General features: G+C 41.1%; 1 protein-coding gene across 1 annotated transcript in view; it reads right to left on the minus strand.

Moving 5' to 3' along the window:
• LOC120019575 (protein cornichon homolog 3-like) overlaps window positions 1-1,266 on the minus strand; it is a 43,112-nt gene extending 41,846 nt beyond the window's left edge. The window contains exon 1 of the mRNA XM_038962883.1: window positions 1,189-1,266. Coding sequence (XP_038818811.1) covers window positions 1,189-1,266 — 78 coding nt within the window. The remainder of the gene's footprint in view (window positions 1-1,188) is intronic.
• Window positions 1,267-10,828: the final 9,562 nt, after the last annotated feature.

Here is a 10,828-nt window from a genome sequence, read left to right on the forward strand (position 1 = left end):
GTAGCTTATGCCCGTGTTTGTGAATGAGAATCAGGCTGCTAGAGATATCTCCACCCTGCCATCATAAGCATTGTGGTTCCCATATGTCTCAGTTTGGTTTGGAGCATGGTGCTTTAAGAGACCACGTTTGTGGGTCTGATTCCCGCATGGCCCAAATACATTGAAATGTGTATGAGTTACAAGTCAATTCGGATAAGACTGTGTTAAATGACCACATGACAGTATATAACAGTGATATAAACATAATGAAAACAGCTATGTGTGAGAATAATATTATAGGTATAAGCTGTATAACTGTAATGTGTTCTTCAATTCCTGAGTTGCAGACAGTCTCATTATATACTAGATGGGATTTGTCCACTGCTCTGTAGTCCTACATGGGCCTGACAGACAGACAGATGCCATGCCTCCTCCTGTATTTGCTGGGGCTCAGTAGTACACCTGAAGCTCTTCAATCTCAGGTCTGTTGCTATGCAAAGGCACGCCGGGGGCCAAGGGCATTGAGACCTGACCCAAATCTGCCGTCACATAAAACGCCGCAGGAGGGCGCGAAGGCTATGAGAGTAAATATTTCGATGATTAAAATATTGTAATGCATTCATATTGGAGTTTCTGTATTGCAGGGATTTTAACAAAGACAATAACGCACAGATACAAATATGAGGGAGGGAATTTGTCTCAGTGGGCCAGAACAGCGTGTCCAACGTCTCCAACAGATTTCCCCAAAATTCCAGAGCGGTGCGTAATGCCCGAGTCAAGCTAATTATTGTAAAACCTTTTGATAAAACTATATTTAACAAAATTTGCAATAACAAAATAAAACCATCATATGACCATCATGTAGTAGAATGAAGTGAAAATGCAAGCCAAGAATTCTGTGTTGGGCTGAACGTCCGAGATATAGGTGCACACCTGTCAATTTTGGGATTTTCCCCCCCTGCCCGTTAGAGCTGGTGGGTTTACAAAGGAAGGTTGGGCATTGAAACTGCACATTTCGAAACATCAAAATATGTATTAATTATCTTGAGCAAGGCACTGGGGATGTGAGCAGGTAAATACATACATTAGCCTACGCACCATTACGCAATATTATCCATAACCATTCAAAATCCCCAAAAAGGCTGTTAATGTATTTTTTTAAACTCATAACACAAATAATAATTATATAGCAATAAAAACTCCACTTACATGCCATATCGCAAAGAAGATCAGAGAAGCACAGAGGACCAGCGACAGCATATAGCAGAAGGCAGCGAAAGTGAACATAATTGTATACCACGAGGAATATCTCCCAAAAGAGGACTCGGCTGAATTTCTTTTTTTTAAATGATTATGTTGCCATGGCAAACCAAAGTGATAATGACACCATCACTTTGCCCTGAATGTTGCAACAAATTGTTGCAGAACGTCCAACGAAACGCTCGTCCGCGGTCTCACTTTGAAGTCCAAACGTGTTGCCGCTAAATGTTTTAATTGGAAATTAGACCAGTGGACTCGACATGGTGAAAACGGACAGACATTGTTACACAATAGCAAAGTCCAAGCGATGTCTTGAAATTGATATCAAGAGATCCAAAATATGCACAAAAGCATCCAGGATAGGAATACTGCTTTTGACAGGTAAATGTCATCCATACAGTGACTAAAGAGAATCTTGTCGGCTACTATGTGATGGTATCTCCTCAACAATCCTGGCACCAGGCATAATAAACAGCGTCTTCAAACCACAGTTAACCTATAGCTCCACCACACCGAAGGCGCAGAGTCTGGCGCCCCAACAGGTGGATTTAAAGGGCCAGCGTTCAAGCTGCAGGGTTTATCAACTGTATCTTCCCAATTCCCATCCAAAAGCACATGCTTTTTAGGCTTAATTTTGTTTTTTTGCAACTATAGGCTACTCTAGGCTATATGGTTGTCATGTGAATAGTAGACGGAGCATCCCAAATAAGCCACACATTCACACAGACAGGGTTTAAAAATCAAAGAACGCCTAAAATGATTCCACAGATTATTTAAATTTTTAGTATGGTTTCGATGGATATATTGTGATGGAGTTACAAATTGTGATTGACTCTGCCAAAGCCTTTGCCAATTTATGGACATTTGACAGGGCACCATTATGAGAAAGTCAAGTTATAGGTTAATAACTTCTCTAGGATAGGGGGCAGCATTTTCACTTTTGGATAAATAGCGTGCCCAATTTCAACTTCCTTCTACTCATCCCCAGAATATAAGATATGCATATTATTAGTAGATTTGGATAGAAAACACTCATGTCTGTAAGTATAACAGAACTTATATAGCAGGCAAAACCCCGAGGACTAACCATTAATTTTTTTTTTTTTTTTTAGGTCACTGGGATACTGGATTTCTAATCACCCTGTTTTCAGTTCCTACCGCTTCCACTGGATGTCACCAGTCTTTGGAAATAGGTTGAGGTTATTCCTTTGTGCAATGAAGAAGTAAGGCCACCTGGAAACAGTGTAACGTCATGTGTACTGTTTGAGAGTTGCGCAAGACTAGAAAAGTAGCGTTAGTTTGTTGATCTCCTGTATTGAAAACAGATAGACCCGTCTTCAATTTGATCGATTATTAACGTTTACAAATACCTTAAGTTGTATTACAAAAGTAGTTTGAAATGTTTTGGCAAAGTTTAGAGGTAATTTTTGAGATATTTTGTAGTGACGTTGCGCAAATTGGCAGCTGTTTTTTTCTGGATCAAACGCGCCAAATAAATGGACAATTTGGATATATATGGACGGAATTAATCGAACAAAAGGACCATTTGTGATGTTTATGGGACATATTGGAGTGACAACAAAAGAATCTCGTCAAAGGTAAGGCATGATTTATATTTTATTTCTGCGTTTTGTGTCGTGCCTGCAGGGTTGAAATATGCTACACTCTCTTTGTTTACTGTTGTGCTATCATCAGATAATAGCATCTTATGCTTTCGCCGAAAAGCCTTTTTGAAATCTGCCATGTTGGCTGGATTCACAACGAGTGTAGCTTTAATTTGGTATCTTACATGTGTGATTTAATGAAAGTTTGATTTTATATCATTTTTTTGAATTTCGCGCTCTACATTTTCCCTGGCTATTGGCCAAGTGGGACGCTACCATCCCACATATCCCAGTCAGGATTTATAGGTCTTGTCTAAAAAAACGTTTAATAGTCTACCACTATTATACACTATATATACAAAAGTGTGTGGACACCCCTTCAAATTAGTGGATTTGGCTCTTTCAGCCACTCCCGTTGCTGACAGGTGTATAAAATTGAGCACATAGCCATGCAATCTCCATATACAAACATAGGCAGTAGAATGGTCTTACTGAAGAACTCAGTGACTTTCAACGTGGCATTGTCACATGATGCCACCTTTCCAACAAGTCAGTTCGTCAAATCTCTACCTTGCTAGAGCTGCCTCGGTCAACTGTATGTCCTGTTGTTGTGAAATGGAAACGTCTAAGTGCAACAACGGCTCAGCTGTAAAGTGGTAGGCCACACAAGCTCACGGAACGGGACTGCCGAAATGTGTAAAAATCGCCTGTCGTCGGTTGCAACACCCACTACCGATTTCCAAACTGCCTCTGGAAGCAACTTCAGTACAAGACCTGTTCGTCGGGAGCTTCATGAAATGGGTTTCCATGGCCAAGCAGCTGCACACAAGCCTAAGATTACCATGCGCAATGCCAAGCGTTGGCTGGAGTGGTGTAAAGCTCGCCCCAATTGGACTCTGGAGCAATGGAAACGCATTCTCTGGAGTGATGAATCACGCTTCACCATCTGCCAGTCTGAAGGAGGAATCTGGGTTTGGTGAATGCCAGGAGAACGCTACCTGCCCCAATGCATAGTGGCAACTGTAAAGCTTGGTGGAGGAGGAATGATGTTTTTCATGGTTCAGACTAGGCCCCTTAGTTCCAGTGAAGGGAAATCTTAACGCTACGGCATACAATGACATTCTAGACGATTCAGACTTTCTGGCAACAGTTTGGGGAAGGCCCTATTCTGTTTCAGCATGATTTTTTATTTATTTAACTAGGCAAGTCCGTTAAGAACAAATTCTTATTTACAATGACGACGTAGTGTACATGGCAATGCCCCCCGTGCACAAAGCAAGGTCCATACAGAAATGTTTTGTTGAGATCGGTGTGGAAGAACTTGACTGGCCTGCACAGAGCCCTGACCTCAACCCCATGTAACACCTTTGGGATGAATTAGAATGCCGACTGCGAGCCAGGCCTAATCGCCCAACATCAGTGCCCGACCTCACTAATGCTCGTGTGGCTCAATGGAAGCAAGTCCCCGCAGCAATGTTCCAACATCTAGTGGAAAGCCTTCGCAGAAATGTGGAGGCTGTTATAGCAGCAAAGGGGGAGCAACTCTATATTAATGCCGATGATTTTTGAATGAAATGTTCGACGAGTAGGTCGTCCACATACTTTTGGTCATGTAGTGTTATAGGCCTAGTAATTTGTCTGTTGGCGCCATCTAGTGATTACTGTCTGACCATAATAACAATAGCGCCACTTTGATGTTCAGACCATAGAATTAGGAATTAGAATACTACTAGTAAAAAACTAGTAATAGTGATCTCTATGGTTGTGACACATAAGACAATTATAACGTTTTTAATTAGTACAAAATGTCTCCATGATTGAAGCCTTTATAAACCCTTTAAAATACTAACATAGATGCTTCACAAATATTGAGCAAATTCATAATCAAAGCTGTTATGACAGGTCATACATCTGCCACTTACCAACATAGCATAGGCCTAACCCTTCCATGCTTTGCACAAGTAACCCTTTTCATACCTCTCAGAGAAGTTTGTAATTTCCCCCTAGCAACAGCTTGTAACTTGCATGTAACTGGAGTCCTTTTAGCCTAGGTTACAAGCTTTTCTTACAGGTCTATTGTCAGTGCCACCTTAAGCCTCTTGGGGACCTAAGCAAGATTTTTTTGCAGTTTTAAAGCTAATTTCCTGCAAATCTTCACATTTTATCACAACTTATGCCATGTTCAAATTCTATCTGAGTGGCAGTGACTAACAAAAGCCCCTTGGAGGTCAGGGCCCCTGAGCACATGCCCTGTGTGCCAGGATGGTAATTTGGTGATGATTACTACAAGGTTTAGATAGCTGGCTAGACTAACTTACCTAGAAATCTACATTTCGAATTTGAACCTTGTGTATTCTATTTTTCTAACTCTTAACAGTAAGTTGAGACCCCGACTGAGTTTTTGTTTGGTCATGTTCCCCTAGCGGCTACGTAGAAGAGCTCTGATACCCGACCCAAGCCCGACATGCCCCAACATTATACAACGAGTTAGGGTTGGGAAGGACCTGTTTTCTCATCAATAACTAGGGTACGGGCAGGGCTTGGGTAACCATAAATTGATCACTAATATTTTGAAGCTCGTGCTCTGCTGAGCATTACAGTCATAACTGACTAAAACCATAACATGGTATCAGAAGTGCTTTAACCTCGTCAAATATAAGACAGGAGAGTTTAGATTGATGAAAAGTAGCTAACAGCTGCTGACTGTTCTCTCACGTCTTTTCATTGAGCAGAGCAGCCCGTGGAGCCGTTGCTATGGATACTCACAGACTCAGAGCAGAGAGCATGCAGAGTGAGCAGCGCTCAGGGAGCGAGTGACAGACAGAGAGGAGCAGCTATTGGATTTACTAATGGTTATTTCTGAATTCGGGTTTCGGGCAGGGTCGGGCCAGTCCTTAAACTTGGCAGAAACAATCGGGCCTGGATAGGGTAGGGCCTGAACGTCGCCGGCATAGGTAGGTCCCGGGCTTAAAATACATGCCCGTGCAGGGCTCTAACGAATAGTCTATGGAATTAGGCACTTTTGTGCCTTTAATATCAAGCAAACCTTGTGAATTAGAGAACTACGTTCTTAGTACTGCAAACAAAAATAATGATATTGATAGCGAAACATTAATCCAAAAGAGAGCAAAATAAATACAATTGCAAGGAAATAATTTGGAAAAGCAGGAACAAATGAAACTCCCCCCAAAAATTCTGTGAAACCTTTTCAATGATAGTGCGTTTGCGTTGAAACGCTTCCCTCTTTGCCTGCAATCTTTGGTTACATTACCCTGCCTTTTTTTATGGTTGCAACGTTTTGGTGCATTCATTCCATGTAGGCAGGTTTAAGAGGGAGCCTAAAATGATGCGTTTCTATTTGTCAACTGGTTTTGTAGTGACAGGTTAGCCCAGGGTTGCCATGTCCAGTTTTTCTGCAAATTGGGCAACTTTGAAAACGATGTTGCGGTACTTCTAAATTGCATTGCGGCCACCATGGCATTTCTCTTTAAAAAAAGGATAATTTCACTGTGACCTGCTACTGCTGACTATCAGGGAGTGAGGCAGACTGCTGCTGGGTGAGTGAGTGAATCAGTGAGTGTGTTGACACAGTCGTTGGTGTTGAAAGACGCCTCAGCAGGCAGTCATCACAAATGATGTGAGAACAACAATTTAATTAACTAGCACTAGCTAGCTACATACTTCTCCCTCATAATTCTAGTTTTCAGCATTCGCTGTATCCTGACCGCCCCCCAGTCTTACCAATCATTACTGGAGCCAACACAGCAATGGAGAGAAACTGATAAATGATCATCCAACAGTCAGAGAGTCAGGTAGCCTATGTAGCCAGAGTTCGAAATTAAGGGTGTCCTGTTGTCCTGGGGATACAAAATAAATCATTTCTGGGACAGTTCAAACAGACTCTCGGACAGTTCTTGGACAATAGGTCCAAAATCGTACTACTACTGTACATCTAAAATGGTTAAAAAACAATGAGTCTGATGCATCTAAAAAGAGCTCTGTTGATGCTAGCGGTTTCATGTGATAGAGATGACAATATCAGTAAGATATTTAGAAAGAGGGGAGATCTAAAGACCTAAGAATTACAAAAATTATATTTAATCAAACTAACCTCACTTAGCAAATAAGCCATTCATTACAATCTTTTGTTGACAAAATTCGATACTCTCATTGACATACAGAATCTCCTTCCTTGGTGAGCAAAAAATAAATACATGTCACCTGCTGGAGAGGGGCCGAGTTACCCCTCTCTTTTGGGCCGAGTTACCCCTCTCACTTCGTCTCTTCCTCTCTGATTCAATTCACTTTTGCATATAGTCAATCATAATTTATGACAGAGGTACATATTGTCATGAAGGATTGTATACGTACAAATCGGTCAGAGTTAAAACGTAGGCAACAGTAAAAAAGATTGAGTTGGAAACTGCTGGAATTCCCTCCCATGTATCATAGTCCAAAACGTGTACAGTACGCACAGAAGTTTTCTAGAATATTGGACCATTGGCTTTCATATAATATAATTCTTAGCGCAGCTCAAGAAATTTCTCCAACTGTCAACACATTCAAATGAATAGAGGACGAGTACCGGAGACACGTTGGTTGGGAATTGTGGGGAGGTGCGTGTTCGGCCTGTGTGTTCCCCATGGATGGTGGTCTCAGAGACGTGTTGCTATGTCACAATGAGCCGCGGACTATCCCGTCCTAGCTAGCATCTGTGGACTATGATTTACGCTTTATACACAGGACACACGGTGGCTGTAGATATAATTACAGTGACCTATTTCAAAAACAACTTGTGTACCTCTAATTTGAAATCATTGAGATGGGCACAGATAATCTAACGTGTATATATATGTGCAAAATAACCAAGTGGAGACCTGGATGGCAAGAGAAATCAACGTAACAACAGCGGCGTGTATTCATGGATGCCAAGGGAAGCCAGGCTTTCCCAAAAAAACATTGAAATAATGTATATTTTGTCTCTCTGTGTTTTCATAATATTCCTTGCATTTAGCCTCTTGCGAATTGATCTCACCGGAAAAGCATCTAACTGAGCGAAACAGCGCCCCTCTGTGTAGGCCATCTATCTGATGCTGTCTGGTAAAAAAGAGTATGACATTGTTTGCGCCTGCAGCATTGAATGATAAAAAAAAGATAAAATAATAGTCAATCAGCGTTGAGCTAAACTGAGTGAGCTCAACTGTGAATGGTCCTGGTGCACCCCAAAAAAGTGTTACGGGAAGCCAGTTTGGATTTGGCTTCACTCCCATCGCATCGAGAGAAATACATTATTGACAGAAACAACTTGAATTGTTGCATCTCGTTGTGTTGTCATCCTCCAGTGGGTAGCTAACTAACATTGGCCCTTTCCTAAATTAGCCATGGATGGAGATAGGGATTTGGACTTGTGGTTTTACTTAATTCTCCGTATTGGCCAAGGATTATAACGACGATTCTTATTCAACCATAAATTCATACATTGTGCCCCTGGACTGAGAGGATGGAAGTTCAATATGTAGCTAGATGTAGAAGGCTAATGTTAACTAGCTAACGTTGCCCATGAAAGGAAGTTAGTCTAGCGAGCAAGCATTTTAGCCAGGTAGCCTAGGACAACAAAACAAAAGCGTGTATTGTGAGAGGAGGATGGCATTGGCGTTTCTCAACAAGTAGGGTGAGTAAACATGTTTTCTACTTGCACGAACACACAAATCAGAACCATGGACAGCCACATCATATTTAGCTAACGTTGACTGGACTAAATTGTTTTTGGTATCTATTAGTCACTGTATTAGACTAAGCATTGGTGATTTAATGATGTTGAAATGGAAATGGTGCTGTAATAGTGGAGGCAGCTCCTGTTTTCTTTGTGACTTGCAGTAACTCTCTTTGCTTCTAAATCAATTTACTTATTTATTTTTTATTTGACCTTTATTTAACTAGGCAAGTCATTTAAGAACAAATTCTTATTTTCAATGACAGCCTAGGAACAGTGGGTTAACTGCCTTGTTCAGGGGCAGAACGACAGATTTGTACCTTGTCAGCTCGGGGATTCAATCTTGCAACCTTTCGGTTACTAGTCCAACACTCTAACCACTAGGCTACGCTGTTGTTTAGTAGTCTGAAAATGTGGGAAACATTAACTTGTTTGACCATGCTGTAGGTCATGTAACTGTTTGTTACATGCAATTTGTTTTGTTGACTTCACAGGACACGTTGCTCTCCTGTTTTGTGATGAAACAAAGGTATGGTTGAATTTATTCTGCCACTGTGTCTTCTTATTGTCTCGGCCTTAGGCCTATATATCACGGTGTCAAGGCATATAAACTAACAAGTTATAGAGCAAACAACTCATTTATCGCAACACATAGGTTGTAATATGGCTTTTTTTCTGTCTTGGCTTCCTCAGTGATTTTACCCACGCAACGCTACAGTGTAACATATTTATGTAAGAAATGGTCTGATTTCAAACTCTTGGTTCAGACCTTTAGGAGACATGGTGGACAAACAGTGAATCCAAAACAGTTCTCTTCTCAGTAACAGATTATCAGTACCCCCCTCCCTCTCTTAGAAGGCTTAACATGTTCGATACCAATGTCTTTCAGAGAGCTGATGTTGTGACGAGCCTCCATGAAATGTGCAGTCGCGGGGTTTCTCTGTTCAAGAGTCCTGATATTACTCCTAATTAAAAGTCTCATTAAAATTAGGCTATTTTTATTTTTTGTATGTGCATTTCTGGCTCAGTTGACAGCCCCATTTATCTATTTCAGTAGTAGGCTACTCTTATTAGTCTTTTAAATCACTCTGAATGACCTAGGTCCTACGAGTAGACCCATGTTGGCATATCAAAACATTTTAAAAAATCAAATTCAAATCAATTTGGGATGGTTCATTTTCAGTTTGGGACGATTCTGATACAATGATGAAAAGGTTAGTCTCAAACCCTGTAGCATATGTATCAAGTTAGCTAGCTAAGCTAACATGAGCTGCGCCGGGGGGCAGAGATTAGGACAGAGAGGATCCGATTAACTCCATTACTAATTATCAAATTATAATAGTAGTGATTGATTGATTGACAGTAGAATAAAACTTTATTGATGTACTGGACTCATGATGGAGCTCCTCTCTTTCCTTTCCATCTTGCTTTAAATATGCTGTAATGCAGCAGTGCCAATTTATACCACTAGAGGTTCTCATACACAAGTGAACAGCAGAGTTGTAAAAGACAAAAGGACAGCAAAATCAAATGAAAAACCCAAATCCAATGTGCCAAAGACCATTGGGTACCTTTTCTTCTTTATCTACAATGTGAAACACATACTGATGGTTAAGAGCCTATCAGATAGTGCTTCGTTTGGCTATAGAGCTGTCAATACACCATGAAATGGTGAAATATAATTAAACAGCTCACTATAAGGTTGATAAATGTGTCAAAAGACCGTTTGTGGTGATTTTCATGTTCATCTCCAATGTCGGGCTGTATCACCGCCTGGTACGGCAACTGCTCCGCCCACATCCGCAGGGCTCTCCAGAGGGTGGTGCGGTCTGCACAACGTATCACCGGGGACAAACTACCTGCCCTCCAGGACACCTACAGCACCCGATGTCACAGGAAGGCCAAAAAGATCATGAAGGACACAACCACCCGAGCCACTGCCTGTTCACCCCGCTACCATCCAGAAGGCGAGGTCAGTACAGGTGCATCAAAACTGGGACAGAGAGACTGAAAAACAGCTTCTATCTCAAGGCCATCAGACTGGTAAACAGCCATCACTAACACATAGGCTGCTGCCTATATACAGACTTGAAATCATTGGCCACTATAATAAATGGATCACTAGTCACTTTTATAATGCCAATTTAATAATTTGTACATATCTTGCATTACTCATCTCATATGTATATATTGTATTTTATACCGTCTATTGCATCTTACCTTTGCAGCTCGGTCATTGCTCATCCATATATTTATATGTATATATTCTTAT

Source organism: Salvelinus namaycush, chromosome 24 (genome assembly GCF_016432855.1).
Source record: "Salvelinus namaycush isolate Seneca chromosome 24, SaNama_1.0, whole genome shotgun sequence".
Classification (NCBI taxonomy): domain Eukaryota; kingdom Metazoa; phylum Chordata; class Actinopteri; order Salmoniformes; family Salmonidae; genus Salvelinus; species Salvelinus namaycush.